At 43.1% G+C, this 19,464-nt stretch overlaps 1 protein-coding gene across 3 annotated transcripts in view; it reads right to left on the bottom strand.

The window, feature by feature from the left end:
- Positions 1 to 19,464, bottom strand: part of PDE8A (phosphodiesterase 8A) — a 461,419-nt gene that overhangs the window by 126,774 nt on the left and 315,181 nt on the right. For all 3 annotated transcript variants that reach the window (XM_082254023.1, XM_082254021.1, XM_082254022.1), the window contains exon 2: positions 17,508 to 17,564. In XM_082254023.1, the coding sequence (XP_082110149.1) occupies positions 17,508 to 17,564 (57 nt within the window). The remainder of the gene's footprint in view (positions 1 to 17,507; positions 17,565 to 19,464) is intronic.

Here is a 19,464-nt window from a genome sequence, read left to right as displayed (position 1 = left end):
AATATACATTTTTAATATTTCTGAAGTTTTATGTTGAATACAAAAAAAAATAAAAAAAAACATTTTTTTCGTACAATAAAGTTTTATTGAGTTGAAGTGAACATTAAACATAAACAAGGCACAAAAATACAATAAGTCACATTGAGGCATGGAAAGTACATCATATTGGTTAAAGGACAATAATGACACAAATTCAATATAGATAAAAGGTTTGAATGTGAGTTGGGAGTCGTCCAATTGAAAACCTTAAGACCAGGGTGGGCCGTCTCACTCTCGGCTCCCCATTGGGAACATTTTGTGCCACAGGGCTGAAAGGCACAAGTATCCCCCTCGAATCAAAGTAGTAGAATAACATTCTGATGACAACCACATGACACGTGCCTAATACCAAAGAGCGTCAGCAAACAGAAATGATCAATCCTGAATAGATATCATTTGATCTAGATAGAAACGTATAATTCAATACGGGTGAGATTGAAGTACTTAATAATATGAACATGTGTGCCTGATAGGCATAATGTAATCAGACCTTCTAACAGTGTGGTCAGGGTATTGAAAATTCAGAGTGTAAAGTTTCAAAAGTAACATAATAATAATAGGCAGAAAGAAGAGAGTAGTCTTATAACTATCGTGGACGAGTGACAGACCATGTCATATTCAGGGGCTGACTGGCAACTTTCGGCCCAGGAGGCAAGTACAAACCAGAGGCCCATGGTGCAGCGACTCAGCCCCCCTCCCACCCACCTTCTTCCAGGCCTCCTCTTGACCCCATTCCAGGCTGAAGCTCCACTCTAAGTACTCTCTACTAACCGGCTGAATCCAGGTTCCCGACCTGGCCATCAGCGGGCTGTAGGGGGGGAGCTGGGACAGCTCGGTCGGAGCTGCCTGGGGGAAGAAAGTCTTCAGTGAGGCATGGAAATGGCCTCTGCTCAGACACAGTTTACACCATCGATGCTTGGGGGGGAGGCCATGCGCTCTGTCCTTGTCTACATCCCAGATTCAGTAGGTCAGCAGCGGGGACTTTTTACTTCTCCTCTCCAGGAATCCTTTAGGCATGTCTGTGGCAGAAGTAGTGCAGCCTTTTTATGGCATATCAGAGAGGCCCGGGGGGCAATTGCCCCCCTTCCCCCTGGCCCAGTCCTACCCTGGTCGTATTCCCTGGAGTATCAGGAAGCAACCCAAGATTCCCACAGTGCGTTGCGACGCTCTCATCTCTTCCATATTATAAAGAGTATCCATAGCTTTAAGCCATTCCGCAGGTGTGGGAGCCCGTTTTGATTTCAAGTGTTTTGGAATCAAAGATTTCGCCATAGTAAGCGTATGTCTAGTTTATAAAAAAAACAGACATTATTGACTTTGATGTCATTTCAAAGTATTTTATGTACTGAAGATACTACTAGATAATAGTTTTGTGCTTTTTTTAATTGCCATCCACGTGTATGTACTAAAATGCATACATTTTAGGCGTGTACACAATACATGACTTTAAAATTCATGAAACTAATCAGAAATGGTGTGTTTTTTTTGTGTTACATTAAACTGCAGCCACTTAAAACAAATGGGGCCTAAATCTGGCCATAGATTTTGGGCTGAGTGCTTGAATGTTAGCAAAAGATCAAGAAACACATTCTGACTGAGCAATCTACAGTAGTTAGTGATAAGCGATATCTTACAGAAGAGGTCCCCAAACCCCCGGGCTGCGGACGCCACCGAACAGCAGGAGGTGAGTGGTGAGTGAAGAGTGGCAAGTCCTGTCACGCTGTGACATTTAGCAGCCTGTGTCTATTCTCCCAGATCTCCCACCCGGCCGAGAGGGCACTGTGATATAAAGGAGCACTGTGATGGTGGGGACTCATGACTGCAAGGGGAACCATGATGGGGGGAGGGCATGATTGCAAGGGGCACTGCGATGGGGGGGCATGGATGCAAGGGGCACTGTGATGGGGGGGCCCATGATTGCAAGGGGCACTGCGATGGGGGGGGGCATGGATGCAAGGGGCACTGTGATGGGGGGGCCCATGACTGCAAGGGGCACTGTGATGGGGGGAATGACTGTAAGGGATGCTGTGATATAAAGGGGACTGCACTGTAAATATTAAAAGTGCCCCTTTACAGTGCAGTTACCTTGGGACTGTGGGACTGCTTTAAAAGGGGAACTGTGATGTAAAGGGGAACTGAATAGCCTGTAGACTGTATAGCCCCCCCCCCCCCAGGTCCTTGGAAAACTTGGCTACACCAAAAGTAGTCCCTGATGTCAAAAAGAGTGGGGGCAGCTGTCTTACAGGATTCCGTCAGAAAACAGGCACATTCATATTGTGCTGCCGTAACACATTACATACATTGTTGGGCTGAGGTCCCATTCCCAACACACCTGTATTGCAGCCCACTGTATTGCGGTGCACTGCACTAGGAAAAATGCTGCAGGAGTGACTTTTGATCCACTGCTGCGTGTTAAACACACCACAAAGAACTGCGCTGTTGTGAAAGGGCTCCAAGACTTGAAGGAGCTGCTGAGAGATGGGGACCAAAGGTGCAGTCACACCTATATTTAATGCTGAACTCTGACCCTCCTCTCTCCTTGTTACACAATCACAACATTTCTTCTTATCACAGAATACAAAGTGGTTTGTGAATGGATGAGGGGAGATTGTGACATTTATCCACCCCTCTTCTCCCCATTGTCCAGACACAAAACACTTTATATTCTGTGAAAAGAAGAGAGGAAAGTGGAGAGTGAGTAATCCACTATCCTTCATTGTACTAGAGCCAGAACTGTTAGTTTTTTCTTTTACTTTGTTTTTATTGAAAAAAGAAGAGAAGAGTATCACACATAGTATAATTAGGGGAATAGAAAGATGCTCTTTCAAAAGCTTAACTATCAGTACAGAAAGAAATAACATAAATATCAACAATGTAGGTTATCTCCACATTGTACAAATGGTACATTAATTACCAAGTGGTGGAAGGATAGTCCCTGATGTAGTAATACCAACAAACTAAGAATGGTATATCTGAGATACAATCCAAGCAATGTCACAAAATTTCCTAATGAATGACTAACATGAGGCGAGGTAGTGCCTTACTCGGTATAGTTCTAATTCAGCTATTGATGAGAGATAAAGGAAAACCACCTGTACGATGGAGAGAACGTCCGAGGGGTGAGGTTGTGGAAAAAGAGAAAAGAACGGAGTATTAGAAAGAAAGGAAGAACTGAAAAGGAAGAACAGGGTGCCCTAGAGGCTCAAGCTTGTCTAACGAAATTCCATGACACTTTAGTTACTTTTCCAAGAAGGGGATGGTGAGCTATAAAGATGGAAATTGGTCGAGCCAAGGCTGCCAGGTGTGTAAAAATTTGTTGTGTGTATCATTAAAGATCGCCATTCATTTCTTGTAGAAATGCTTTCCAGGGGTTTTTATGCAAGTTGATATGGAGAACGATGTTGACTATAATGTATACCCATAATCACAGCTTTCTAACCTTGGGGCATGTCCACCCGATGTGTTTCATGTTACCCAAGTCTGAGTAGTCCTGGAAACAGCCCAGTGGATAGGTGGGTAAGCATTTTACTATACTAGCTGGGGTGAAATGCCATAGCGACATAACCTTAAATAAATTTTCTAGAGCTATCACGTTTTGGGATGATATAAACAGAGCTTTCCACATATTATTCCAGTCCTCAGGGGTTAGGACAGTATAGAGTGTTCCTATTTTGAACAGTACATATGGCCTGTATGTTAATATTGCCCTGAATGGAGGAATTTAGTAGAGAAATGAGAGTTGTAGTGTACAGTATCTGTAATCAAATGCTGTTGCAGTTGTAGACCAATCATGGTCCCTGGTTAAGGATTTAAAAAAAGATGGATTTAGAGATAAGGAAATCTTTTAGAGTCAGGTATATCATGGGTGTTCCGAAGTTGCTGGAAAGAATGAATACCCTGTTTGGTCAATAGGGATTGAACTTTTGTGAGGCCTTGTTGCCACCATCGTTGGTAGCTTTGGGGATTATGCAACCCCCAGTGAAAAAAGAGGGCAAATAAAAAATGACAGAGTGGGACAGTAACCGGGCTGAATATTTAAACAAATCCCAAACTGTTAGGGTATGGGTCAAGATCTGGTTGAGGAGCTTAGGGTGCAGTTGAGGGGGAATCAGAGGCATAGAGGAAAGGGAGATGCGGGTCAATGTCCAGCACATCAATAAGAGTTCAACGGGGGAAGCCACTTTGCTGGCATTTAGTTAGACTAAGGGGGCAATCTTTGCTGCTTTGTAGTAGTAAAAGACATTAGAAAACCCTTAGTCCTCCCTTACTGTTAGGTATCTTTAACAGCTGTTTATTTAGTCTCAGCCTAGTGGAGCCCCAGATGAACTTATGAACAAGTTGTTTCAGAGAACAAAGGACATGGAGTAGAACGGGGAATGGAAGGACCCTTAACCTCCCTGGCAGTATGATTCTTTCGGATTTTAGGTGCTGAAAGCGGTACGATTATTTTGCATGTAATTCTTAAGAATGAGCAGCCCAAACCAACTATTTACATATGATTTTTTTTTTCTGTGCATTCTTCTTTATAACATCTCGGGTATGATAAAGTTTGAAACACAAAATCATAAATTATAATATAATAAAAAACTATAAATAAGTTCAAGTATGTATGTATATATATACAGTGATACCTCGGTTCACGAACTTAATTCGAATTAAAACGAATTGGTCGTGAACCGAGGCACTTTTTCCCATAGGGTTCAATGTAAATCCGGTTAATCCGTTCTGACCTTTTTTTCTTGGTTTTTGAAGCGCAAAACATATGAAACACATTAGTACAGTATAGTAATGTATAAAGAGAGAACACTAACCTTGCTTGAGATGACTTCTGGCATGGAGGAAGGCAGGTGGGAGGTGGTTATTGTTTGGAGGGAGAGTCCCCCTCCATAAGGACATCAGGGGGATCTCCTTCAGGGGTTTCCTCTCTCCTTTGTCTCCTAGCTGCAGGCTCAGTTCTGCTGGAAAATCTGTCCAATGTCACTTGTCTCTTCCTGCGCTGCATAACCCTCCGGAAATGAGAGACCACATTATCATTCATGAGATTTAACACTCTGTTCGTGACAGTTATGTTGGGGTGGTGCTTTTCAAAAAAATCATGGCACTCATTCCATTTTTTCATAATGGATTTTATGGCATCACTGCTAACCTCCTCCCTTTCTTCCTCTTCCTCAGTGGAATGCTCCTCAAGAAGTGCCTTCTGCTGCTCACTGTGGAGTTCAGAAAGCTCTTCCCTGGTCAGCTCCTCCCTATGTTCCTCAACAAGCTCTTCCACATCAGCACCATCAACGTCCAGACCAATACTGTTGCCCATGGACACAATTTCCTCCACTACCGCTGCATCAGACCCTTCTAAGTCAGGTTCACTTTCAGTGACACATTCTGGCCACAGTTTCCTCCAGGCTGAATTTAGGGTTCGGGGAGTGACCTCTTCCCAGGCTTTGTCAATGAGGTTAATGCAGTGGAAAACATTGAAATGTTTCTTCCAGAATTCTTTCAAAGTCAAGGACATCTCTTCAGTGACATTAAAACACCTAGTGAAGAGTGCCTTTGTGTACAGCTTCTTGAAGTTGCAGATGACTTGCTGGTCCATGGGCTGCAGAAGTGGTGTTGTGTTGGGGGGGAGGAACTTTACCTTGCTGAAGTCATACTCAGCATCCATATCATCCACCAAGGCTGGAGGGTGTGCCGAGGCATTGTCCATCAGAAGAAGGCACCTTTCAGGCAGCTGGTTATCAGAAAGATATTTTCTGACGGTGGGTGCGAACACCTCGTGCAGCCATTCCATAAACAATTGCCTTGTGACCCAAGCTTTGGCATTGGCTCTCCACATGACGGGCAGTCTGGCCTTGTTCACATTTTGTTCCCTAAATGCACGGGGGGTCTGAGAATGGTACACTAGTAGTGGTTTTATTTTCAGATCGGCGGATGCGCTGGCGCATAGCAAAAGGGTCAATCTGTCCTTCATGGGCTTGTGCCCTGGTAGTGCCTTTTCCTCCTGCGTGATATAGGTTCTGTTCGGCATTTTTTTCCAGAAGAGCCCTGTTTCATCACAGTTGAACACTTGTTGAGCGACGTATCCTTCTGTCTTCATGAATTCCGCAAAGTCTACCTTGTAGGCTTCTGTTGCGGCCTTGTCAGAACTGGAAGCCTCACCATGTCTAATCACACTGTGGATGCCACTTCTGCGGAATTTTTCAAACCACCCCCTACTGGCTTTAAATTCGTCACTTGCTGCACTTGTACAGGGGCTTCTTTGCAGTAAATCATTGTGCAATTTCCTGGCTTTCTCACAGATCATAGCTTCACTAACGCTATCACCTGCCAGTTGTTTCTCATTCAACCACACCAACAAAAGTTTTTCCACCTCTTCCAGCACTTGCGGCCTCTGCTTGGTTAACATCGTTACTCCGTTTGCAACATCAGCTCCTTTGATGGCGGCTTTGTTTTTCAAAATTGTTGAGATTGTTGACTTTGCCATCTTGTACTCTGAGGCCAGATCAGTCACACGAATACCACGGTCATGCTTTTCTACAATTTCCTTCTTCAGCTCAATGGTTATTTTCTTCACAACCTTGCTGTCACCTTTACTACTGCTCTGCACTTTCTTTTTGCCACCATGCTTGCGCTGCACATTCTTGTCACCTGCATTTCCACTTTGCACATTCTCACTTGCATTTCCACTTTGCACATTGTTACCTGCATTGCTGTTCTTGTCACCTTCATTGCTGCTCCGCACTTTCTTCTTTCCACCATGCTTCTTGGGAGCCATATTGGGAGTCCAGTACAGTACAGTACTGTGCAGTAAGCACTCAAACGGGAACTGTACTGTACAATACAGTAAGTACTGTACAGTATTGCACAGAAGTACTGTACAGTAGTACAGTACAGTACGTGCTAAAAAGCACACCAAATAGCAAAAAGTGTACTGTACTACTTTCTGTGTGTCTCTTCTCTTCTCGTCTCTCTCTTCTCTCCACGATCTTCTTACAGGAAGTCACGCCCATGTGACAGCCTGGAAATAGCATTGAAATGGCCGCGGCTCCTGTTCATGAACCGAAGCGGAGTTTGTAAACCGGAGCATATTTTTATGAACTTTTCTGTTCGTGAACCGAGTTGTTCGTGAACAGAAGTGGTCGTGAACCGATGTATCACTGTATATATATATATATATATATATATATATATATATATATATATATATATGTGTATACAGTGCCTTGCGAAAGTATTCGGCCCCCTTGAACTTTGCGACCTTTTGCCACATTTCAGGCTTCAAACATAAAGATATACAACTGTAATTTTTTTGTGAAGAATCAACAACAAATGGGACACAATCATGAAGTGGAATGAAATTTATTGGATATTTCAAACTTTGTTAACAAATAAAAAACTGAAAAATTGGGCGTGCAAAATTATTCAGCCCCTTTACTTTCAGTGCAGCAAACTCTTTCCAGAAGTTCATTGAGGATCTCTGAATGATCCGATGTTGACCTAAATGACTAATAATGATAAATAGAATCCACCTGTGTGTAATCAAGTCTCCGTATAAATGCACCTGCACTGTGATAGTCTCAGAGGTCCGTTTAAAGCGCAGAGAGCATCATGAAGAACAAGGAACACACCAGGCAGGTCCGAGATACTGTTGTGGAGAAGTTTAAAGCTGGATTTGGATACAAAAAGATTTCCCAAGCTTTAAACATCCCAAGGAGCACTGTGCAAGCCATAATATTGGAATGGAAGGAGTATCAGACCACTGCAAATCTACGAAGGCCGTTCCTCTAAACTTTCAGCTCATACAAGGAGAAGACTGATCAGAGATGCAGCCAAGAGGCCCATGATCACTCTGGATGAACTGCAGAGATCTACAGCTGAGGTGGGAGACTCTGACCATAGGACAACAATCAGTCGTATACTGCACAAATCTGGCCTTTATGGAAGAGTGGCAAGAAGAAAGCCATTTCTTAAAGATATATATACAAAGTGTCGTTTAAAGTTTGCCACAAGCCACCTGGGAGACACACCAAACATGTGGAAGAAGGTGCTCTGGTCTGATGAAACCAAAATCGAACTTTTTGGCAACAATGCAAAACTTTATGTTTGGCGTAAAAGCAACACAGCTCATCACCCTGAATACACCATCCCCACTGTCAAACATGGTGGTGGCAGCATCATGGTTTGGGCCTGCTTTTCTTCAGCAGGGACAGGGAAGATGGTTAAAATTGATGGAAAGATGGATGGAGCCAAATACAGGACCATTCTGGAAGAAAACCTGATGGAGTCTGCAAAAGACCTGAGACTGGGACAGAGATTTGTCTTCCAACAAGACAATGATCCAAAACATAAAGCAAAATCTACAATGGAATGGTTCACAAATAAACATATTCAGGTGTTAGAATGGCCAAGTCAAAGTCCAGACCTGAATCCAATCCAGAATCTGTGGAAAGAACTGAAAACTGCTGTTCACAAACACTCTCCATCCAACCACTGAGCTCGAGCTGTTTTGCAAGGAGGAATGGGCAAATATTTCAGTCTCTCGATGTGCAAAACTGATAAGAGACATACCCCAAGCGACTTACAGTTGTAATCGCAGCAAAAGGTGGCGCTACAAAGTATTAACTTAAGGGGGCTGAATCATTTTGCACGCCCAATTTTTCAGTTTTTTATGTGTTAAAAAAGTTTGAAATATCCAATACATTTCGTTCCACTTCATGATTGTGTCCCACTTGTTAATTCTTCACAAAAAAATTAGTTTTATATCTTTATGTTTGAAGCCTGAAATGTGGCAAAAGGTCGCAAAGTTCAAGGGGGCAGAATACTTTCGCAAGGCACTGTGTGTATATATATATATATATATATATATATATATATATATATATATATATATATATATATACACACACACACACACACACACACACACACACATATATATATATATATATATATATATAGTACAGTAAAACTGCAGGAAAGGGCACTGGGGGGCAAACTAATGTGAATTTATTTTATTTTGAATTGTATCAGTGTGTTTGGTGTGTTTTACATTTGAATTTGCAGCCGGTTCCACCCCCCTGCGAACGTCACGTCGCAGGAGACGGAAGCCGGGGCACACAGAGCATCGGGAGGAAGATCCGCCGCCACACACCGACGGGATACATCGCTGGATCCCGGTGACAAGGTAAGTAACCATCTACCAGGATCCAGCGATCTTCCTAGCGGTACCCCGAGTGTGGCTCAGGGTTACCGCTTTTGGCACTGAAATTTAACCCCGAGCCCCACTCGGGAATACCGCTAGGAAGGTTAATGGATAAGTAACTTCTGCAGAAAGAACATTTTAACTCCATTCTTTTGGAATCATCCCAAGTATCCAATAAGCGTTTCAAAGAATTGATGAGAGGGGGATAATTAGCTTCATATAAGGAGTGATAGGAAGGGGTATGATTTTTGCCCAGAGACAGGATCGAGGTGGACCACTGAAATAGGAAGAAAGGATTAGTATGCAGCTTTTGACAGGGATACATTCAAGGCATGTAATTTGGTCAGATTCACATGGAGGCCTGGGAGAGAAGCAAACCGGTTCACAAGAGAGAGTAGGTTGGACAAAGAAGTATGTGGAGATGCGTAAAATTACCATTTAGTCCATAAACATAGCAAGTTTGTATGATACACCTGCCAACTCCCCCCCTGTAATGTTTACATTTGTTGGTATATGAGCTGCTAGAAGTTCTGGAGATATTAAACAAAGAAGGGGTGGCAGAGGACACCCTTGATGCCTTTCTCTATAAATAGGAAAAGGGTGTGATTTAAAGCCACTCTAAGATAGGATCAAGAGAGAGTGTCAAACGCTTTGCGAATGTCCAGAGATAGCAACTGCAGAGATCTTTGGTGTGCCATGTGTGTGAGAAGAATTGTCTGTTGAATGTTGTCTGCCTCTTGTCTGAGGGGGACAAAGCCCATCCGGTTCTTATTGGTCCTCAAGACGATATGCGAGAATCTTGGCCAGTATTTTTACGTTTAGTAATGAGATTGGGTCGAAAATTGGCCAAACATTGAGTATCCTTGTCTGGCTTAGAGAGCATAAATATAGTGGTCGTAGCATATTAGAAGTAAGGTTGACGCCATTCCTAAGGTTACTGAACATAGAGGTAAGTTGTCAAGAGTTTTAGTTGGATTAGAAATGCACACCTGAAACCTCGTTCTGAAGGAGATGGTTGGTTGTCGAGGGGCAAATGATTGCAGTTTATTGGCTAACATCAAGCCAATTTTGTTACTGTTAGCATAGAACTTTTGTTTAGTCCATCGAAGATGGCACTCAGCCCTCTCTGTCAGGAAGAGGTCAAGGTCTGCACAGAGACATTCAACAATCGCTATATTTTGTTTTGCAGAATGTTGTTTCAACTGAGCAGTGGCTGTATCCGGCTTAGATTTTAGGTGTGCTATGAAGGCCCGTCTTTCCTTTTTGTGTTTAGAGGCTTGTTGAATATGACCTGGAATTACAGAAGAATGAACCAATTTAACGATGAGCTTAAAATATTCTTCAGACTAACACGCAGTTCTTCAATGGTACTTGGATGGGAGTTATTTAGAAACCATGAAGTATTGGGAGGTTTAAGCAGAAGAGACCTGCACATTGTTAAGATGGGGTTGCGGTCAGACAAGGGCACTGTATATATCGAGGCAGACATTACATGGGGGATGAACTGTTGTTGGGCATACGCGTGGTCAATACCAGAATATTGAGCGTGATGGTGGGAAAAGTGTGTGTGTGTAGCCTCTAGCAATGGGGTGAAGTTCCAGTCAGATGTCAACAAGGCCCAAGTTCCCTAAAAGATCCCTGCAGGACTTGGAAGGGGTGTCTGAGTGTGACACACTTGTGGAGGAGTGATAAAGTTTAGGGTATAAGATTGAGTTGGAATCACCACAGATGAATATGAGTGCCCTTTGAATGGATGCGGATTACATTAAAAAGATAAGACAAAAAGGGCAATTGGGGGCATAATAGACGCAGAATGCAACCGGTTGGAATGCCATTGAATATACAAGCTCCTTGCTATCTCAAACACAGATGAGGAAGCTGCAAACACATTCCTGAGAGTATCCTGAAACCTGGATGTCCTGTTAGAAATAAGAACTGTTCCTGACTTCTGTACACTTTGTAAATCTAACTGATTTCACTAGCATTGTTTGATAAACAGCTAGGAAAATTGAATATGAATACTTTCCAGTTTGACTAACTAGCAGCATTCAACAGTGTATACAGAATTGCAATACTGTACATACATAGACTGAACAGTTAACAATGCTACTGATATTCTGTGGATTGAGTTTTGTTGTCCTGCAATTAAGCACTGACTATGAACCCTAGTCCTGAAATCTTAGTAGGACAAACAGATAAATAAATGGGGGACACCCGAATCCATTTTGACCCTTGGCGGTTAGGGAGTTTCTGGGTGGCCTCCATCATGTGTTGGTCACACTCGGTGTCAGAGATATACAAAACATATGGCTTAAGAATTTTTGGTATGAACATGTGATTTTCCTTTGTTATATTCTGTACTGTTATGTTTACATATTTTACTAGCATAAGAATAGCAAGAAAAATTAAAAGAAAAAAAAAAAAAAATGGTTGGTTTAACATACGTATATTGCGTGTAGTAATCTAGGGATATCATGTTAAATGACTGTAACTGATATGATGTCTTATGTATACTTCTGAAATGGTCTCTTTTTCCATAGTATGTATGATGCCAACGCTAATAAACACATACAAGCTTAAAAAAAGAATAAATGATCTCAAAGTCATCAGCAAAATGTTAGTCTATAGTTCTACCAATGCGTGTAAATATGTGGTATTAAATGCACTGACCGTTCCTATTCATAGTTTCAAAATATCTGCAAAGCACTGTTTTTTCTCACTAAATAGTCAATGGCGCATAAGAATAGTTAGGAATCCACAATCTTCCCATCCAGAGTTATTTCTCAGGATATGTCTTAGTTTATTCCTAGACGTCTTTCATTGATGATGTTTCCACCAAGCCTGCCAAACATCTACTTGTCTTTCTATACTGTCTCAGTTCTCCTAAGCTTACCCATGTCATCAACTGACCTCTTGTTCCATCTCGTCCCCCAGCATGAAATATAGCCATTCCTACGCAAAGCAATTTGTATGTTTCCATCTGAACTGCACTCATTCATGGTAAACATTTGCAAACATACTCATTAGAAAAAACATTTGATGTATGTAAAATGGAAACCATAATTATTTTGTGTTCATTTTATTTCAATTTTTAACAGTTATAACACTTGTGTTTTGTATCTTTTTATGTTAAAAAAGATGGGTTGCTCAGCACTGAAACAGCTGCATCTATTAAATGTGATGTCACTCAGTAGGCTTGGTAAAGGGCAGAGCCTACCCAGTGACGTCATCCCGTTCTATCATTAAGAGCACAGCTGCTCGGCATTGGAACTGCTAGCAGTGTTTCTGGTATCTGTTTTTGGGCCTGTGTTTTCCTGATCTCCAGCGAAGTGGCTATGTTTAATCATTTATATACCAGCTGATTGTTTTTTTTAATGTGAGTATATTGGGCTGCCTATCTTTTGTTAATAAAATGTTTTAAATGGGGAACATTAGATCTGGTTTTATAGCTTTAAGGAGCATATGATGCACGATGGAGTGAGCCTTATGGGTGGTAGTTAATCAGTGCTCATGTTAACTTCTGGATTGAAAGTGTATACTAGGGGTCTCAAACTGGCAGCTCTCCAGTTGTTGCGGAACTACGAGTACCATCATGCCTCTGGGACTAATGCTTGTAACTGTCAACCTTGCAATGCATCATGGGAATTGTAGTTCTGGAACAGCTGGAGGCCACCCCTTGTGTAGACCATCATCTTACCAGATATAAACCTGTGCCTGTTTTGACCTCTTATAATCTAGAAGTCTGTACAAAGGTGAGCAGTTTCACAAACACACATGTTGTGATGGTGTAAGTAGAGGAGGTATTCACTTATTTACAAGTGAAAGATTGCAACAAAAAAGAGTGCACGTGACTAATGACCACAGAACTTTCTTACTCATAAATTGTTTTTGAAGAAACATGGTGGAATTTAGGCTCGGTTCACACTAGGGCGACCTGTGAGGCGACCTGGTCGCCTCACAGGTCGCCTCCCATAGGGAAGCTGCGGACCCGTTCTAATAGGAGCGACACAAGTCGCTCCGACCTAGAAAAAGGGTCCGGAGCTTCTTTGGGGCGACCAGGAGGTGACCGCCATAGACTTCAATGTTATGAAGTCCGTGGCGGCCGCTCTGAGGTCGCGGCGCGCTGCTCGCACCGCGACCTCGGAGGTCGCCACCCGAAGTAGCCTCGCGGTAATGTGAACCGGTGCTTAAAGTTTGGTTATTTGCACAGAATTTATAATCATTTGTATACACATTCTTACAGGAATATACTTAGATGGGATCAAACATTTGAATTTTTCCTGATATTCACTCTTGGATGCGGACTTAAAAAATGTCTATATTGTCCCACAGTAAAAAGATTAAAATTGTCACTTTCCAACTTCAATTTACTGGGCAGTTTTGATAAGGGGTCTGGGATATGGAGGCCACAATGCAACATAGACAATTAACATTTTTTTTTTCGTTTTGGAGTAGAAAGGGATTAGAACCAATAATCAGGTTTTTAATGTTGTCGGTATCCCTGTTAGGGAGATCCCCCTCTTTATTTATCCTGGTAACTAGAAATTAGCTTAGGTACAGGCTTGAATTCAGTTCGAACCCAAGTTCAATCGAACCTGGAAGTTAGCTATCATTGAAGGGCCAATGAACTGGGGTACACAAAGGGGCGGGAATGCTTGTGACATTATTAACCCGTATATTGTCACATGGTCATATTAGTTCAATGTCATTGACTTAAAAAAGAAGTATGGCAAAAGCTTTTTGGTCATAGGAGTGTACTTATTTCTGCACTCCTGTGACCCAGATTCAGCCAACAATGGTTTAAAGCCCGCTGTTGGCCAACATCAGATCCGCACCAGTCTCTGGTTGGCAGATGGCTTGGCCTCTCAGTGAGCCACTGAGAGCCTCAGCCTGCCACTCCCACGCCACCAACAGCCTGGCGCTCCAGTGAGCACTGGAGGGGCAAAGCAGAGAGCCGGAGACTGACAGTCACTACTCAGAGCTGACTGAGAACTGATCAATCAGCAGTCATGTGATCAATGGGTTCTCTGTTTTGGAGCTCGCGGAGAACAGCTGCAGCATTCGACCAATGCAACAGCCACATAGGTGAGTATGTATGTTTTTTTTTTTTACATACTGCACTTAAATGTGGCCACAAAAGGTCAATGATTTCACAAGCATCCCTGGTCCTTTTGTATATATGCAGCTTCAGGGCATCGAATCTCCTGCTTACAGCTCGTTGGCCCAGCAATGACAGCATACTTCTGGGTGCGGAACTAACCCAGTTTGGACTGAACCCAAGTTTATCGCTACTGGTACCCATTATAAACACAAAAAAGTGAAAGAGAATCCAAAATTCTGGGATGCCACCAAAAAAAAACAAATAGGGAGAATTTCCAAAGGGTATGCTATATTATGGTGACCATAGGGCGTGCGCAGGGGGTGTGCCAGGTGTTCCTGGGCACACCCTAATCACTATGTGCAGTGCCGATTCCCCCAGTACTGCCTACTTCCTCCCTTGTTGGCCTCCCCACCCCGCAGTGCTGCTGGTATCCTCTTATCTCCCCTGGCTGCTGTGGGGGATGTTTAAGGATGGAGATCGGGGTAGGAGGCTAGTAAATATGTAATATTCCAAAGTTTAAAAATTCTCCTGCGCTCAAGTGGTGTGTGATGAGGGAAAGATAAGTGTTCAATGGTCTTTTGTTGGTATCAATTGTGTTCTTGCTGCCCCCTCAGGACCAAGGGTATCCAAAACACACTAAAAAAACAACAATAAGAGAAGGGTGCATTACCACTAATAGCGTGATGATGTAGCACTTTTTGGCTCTGAGAAAGAGGGTTCGCCCTTGAAACGCGTCAGCCTTAGTGGTAATGTTTAGTGGTAATGCACTAGGTCGGTGCGCCCTTCTCTTATTGTTGTTTTTTAAATATGTACCGGTAATTTACCAGCCCCTTTCTTTTCTAAATGAACACACTCACTCACTGTGTCCATTCATAACTGAAGCATAGTAAACTGTGTGTACAATGCTACAGTTTGTGAATGAACAGGAAGCCGCTCATCACAGAGCACTTCCCATTCATTCACTGCCCCATGCAGCTGAGGCTACAGAGAAAGGCACATGTGGTTGAGCTTTGGGGTGCACACCCTAATGCAATAGGCTGCGCACACCTATGATGGTGACACTGGTGACTAGGCTTGTGACGGTATCAGATTTTCATGCTGCGATTAATTGATTAAGGTTTTGCCACGGTATACGGTATTATCACGGTATTCTATTATTAAATTTAAATTATTAAATTTCTACCTCACTTCAATTTCATTGCTGAATTTAGGGGCTTTGGTTCACTTATGCACATTATTATATAGTCAGTCAGTACAGACTCTGTGAACCAGGCCTAAAATAGGTCATCAAGCAGGGTCTGGCCTAACTGGTGATAACTGGTCCTGGCGCTCGGCTCCGATCCGATGGCCTGGTCATTAAGAGGGCAAATCCTTGTGGTCAAGAAGTGGTTAAACCTGAAGGAGGTGTTGTTTATAAATTACTTTACTATCGCTTTAGGCCTGGTTCACATGTATGCGGGTTGGCGGCCCACATTTGCACAGGCATAGCAGCCCATTGATGTGAATGGGCTTGAGCTGCTATGCCTGCGTTTTCAGCTGAAAAAAGGTGCATGCAGAATTTAAAAAAATGCAGTGGCCATGAAATCCATCCTTCTTTTGCACCATGCGACTTACCTGCCTTTGCTGCACACGCAAACTGTTTTTAAATGCCGTGCCCACGTATACAAAAAATGCAGAAAGCTTGCCAGAGCAGGAACTGCAGGTTAGTCGCATGGTGCAAAAGCAGGATGGATTTCAAGGCCACTGAATTTAAAAAAATGCTGCATGCACCTTTTTTCTGCGGAAAATGAGGGCATAGCAGCCCATTCAAATCAATGGGCTGCTATGCCTGTGCAAATGTGGGCCGCCAACCCGCATACATGTGAACCGCAAACCCGCATACATGTGAACCAGGCCTAAAGCAATAGTAAAGTCATTAATAGATAAAAACACCGGTCCTCCTGCAGGTTTAACCACTTCTGGATCGCAAGGATTTGCCCCTTTAAAGACCAGGCCATCGGATCAGAGCGCCAGGACCAGTCATCACCAGGTAGGCCAGACACTGCTTGATGGCTATATAATAATGTAATGTGGGCTGCTATGTGTGTGTGTATATATTTATATATATTAGAGCTGCACGATTCTGGCCAAAATGAGAATCACGATTTTCTTAGCTTGGAATAAAGATCACGATTCTCTGTGTAACAAAAAAAAAAAAATTGGGATAACTTTACTGTTACGTTTTTTTTTTTTTTTTATTCATTAAAGTCTATTAATTGCGTTTGAAAGACTGCTGCGCAAATACAGTGTGACATAAAATATTACAACAATCGCCATTTTTTTTCTGTAGGGTCTCTGCTAAAAAATATATATAAAATGTTTGGGGTTCTAAGTACTTTTCTAGCAAAAAAAAAACTGATTTTAACTTGCAAGCAACAAGTGTCAGAAAAAGATCCAGTCTTTAAGAGGTTAAACTTCCTTTCTCCCTGGCAGAGGGAAGGAAAAGATACAAATGTAAACATTTTTGTTTATAGTTACTGGGAGAGCTGTGTGAGTGAATGAGTCATCCAGCTCACTGAAATGTATCAATTCACAAGTCAGACCCAGGAGCAGAGAAACTCGGTATTTTAAAAATGCCACAATAACAATACCGTGGCTATGCAATACCGCGATATATCGAATTACCGAAAACCAGCATATGTCTACTGGTGACAGGGAGTTCCTCTCACTTCCTGTTGGGGCTATGAGACAGGAAGCAAGGGGAAATCTCTAAAATGAGACACAGTTGGCATCAGAAAAAACTGACAGGGTATTTAATAATCCTCTCTCAGACCCTGTTCACATAGGGGCGACGCTACTTGCTGGGGCGACCTGTGAAGTCGCGGTGCACGGCGTGCACCGCAACCTCGGCACGACATGCACGGACTTCATATCATTGAAGTCAATGCAGGTCGCCTCCAGGTCGCCCCAAAGTAGTACAGGACCCTTTTTCTAAGTCGGAGCGACTTGTGTCGCTCCTATTAGAACGGGTCCTGTGCTAATCTATGGCAGGCGACCCACCGCGACTTGTCAGGCGACCAAGTCGCGCTAGTGTGAGCCGGGTCTTACTCTACCCAAAATAAAAATAAAAACAAGTAAGTTCTGTTACAGCACTTATTCAAAGAACTCTGACATAGCATTGCACAGCCGTACCTGAAGTTGATCTTGATGGAGTCTCATTGGACCAAACTGCACTTCTGTTACAGCTGCCTATGAGAAAAAGAACATGATATTTACTGTACATCCTCAAACCTTCATATATAAATACACACATTACAATACACAGTACAGTTGGGTTATCCAGACAACAGCGCTGTAAACTCAAAATTAGAACCTCTTGCTGATGGATGTTTGCAGATTTTTAAGATTTGTTTTCTCTGCATTTCCAGTATTTGCTTCTGTGGCTGCAACGCCTAATCAAAAAATCATGAATATATTATGAAGTGTTTTGTTTTGATACAACAAGTGAAAATGTGGATGGCTGCTAAGATTTTATTGCAACCTGCAAAAACCCATTGACACATTAGGAGCCATTTGTGAGAGAACAAATTACTCACCCATTGTGCTAGCGTTTGGGAAAGTATAATCTGTAGCTGCATTTAGAGGAACTGATCACTGCTGAGGAATAGATACACAAAGGCACTGATAGCTCTATTTATAATGAAGGTACAAAGTACAGTAACCAATTGTTATTCCTCAAACTAGAGCTAGCAAAGTAAGGATATATTATAACATAACAAGTTGCTATAAATTACTGCGTTTTACATATTTTCCTTACTATATAAACCAGTATGTTCATCTATATGGCAAAATCAAACCCGAAGTTTAAAATATTTTAACTTTGGGATACAGCAGCAAACACATTAGTTAGACTTCTTGCATACGGGGCCATCTAGCTTAGTGCATCCTCATGGCTTTTTAGAGTGCCCAGGAGGGACAGGTACAGCCAGGGGAGGACTGGGCCAGGGGGGCATTTGCCCCCCAGGTCGCTCTGATGCGCTGCTTATGCCACAGACATGCCTAAAGGATTCCTGGTGAAGAGAAGTAAAAAGTCTCCACCGCTGACCTACTGAGTGTGGGATGAAGACAAGGACAGAGCACAGGCCTCCCCCTTCAGCATGGGTGGTATAAGCTGTGTCTGAACAGAGGCCAGTTCCATGCACCACTGGAGACTCTCCACCCCTTGCCAGCTCAGATTGAGCTGTCCCAGCTCCCCCCAAACTCCCCCTGCTGGCCAGGTCAGGAATCCAGATTTGGCCGGTGAGTAGAAAGTACCTGGAGTGGAGCTTCAGCCTGGAATGGGGGTCAGGAGAAGGCCGGGAAGAGGGATAGTGGGATGGGGGCCGATTCGCTGTACCATGGGCTTCTGGTTTGTACTTGCCCCCTTGGCCGAAGGTTGCCAGTCAGCCCCTGGGTACAGCGACCAGCCCCACTTACTTTTTTGTTCGAACGAGCAGCGCACATTAGATGCGGTCATGTGCCCTGCTCTGTGCACTCTACAAATCCCATAGTTCCTAGTCCATCTGGAAGTGAGCAAAAGAGGGTGGCTACATTCCTATATACAGGGGGACCATGGAGAAGGAATGTAGCCACCCTGTAACAGGAAGTCACATCACAGCAGCAAAAAAAAGGAATTTGAATAGTTGGAGGAGGCAATAGATGAGATTTTTTTCGGGTTAAAGAGGAGCTCCAGTTGGTTTTCTGAAAATTAAAAGTCAGCAGTTACAAAAACTGTAGCTGCTGACTTTAAATAAACAGACACCTGTACCAGGATCCAGCACTGCGCTCACCCGAGGGGGTGCAGGGAACCGTGTTCGGTATGGTTTCTTAACCGTGGGAACCCGGCTGTGACAGCTTGCCGCTTCACAGCTGGGTGCCCACTGTGCATGTGTGGCTTGCGCATTGTGAATGGCCCCCGCAGTCTTCTGGGATCTGTGACGTATCCCAGAAGACTGAGGGGAGGGAGGGGGGAAGGAGAACTTCTGCTCTGATCGTCTAGGCAAACTGAGCAGAAATGGGAGTGGATACCTGTCAAAACCAGGTATCTGCTCCCCCCTCCATAAAAAGATGCCAAAGAGGAGGCCTTAAAGCGGAACTTCCCTTTTTAGGT

The sequence above is a fragment of the Pelophylax lessonae genome, assembly GCF_965119305.1.
Source record: "Pelophylax lessonae genome assembly, chromosome: 4".
NCBI classification, from domain to species: domain Eukaryota; kingdom Metazoa; phylum Chordata; class Amphibia; order Anura; family Ranidae; genus Pelophylax; species Pelophylax lessonae.
This window is presented reverse-complemented; position numbering and strand designations above follow the sequence as displayed.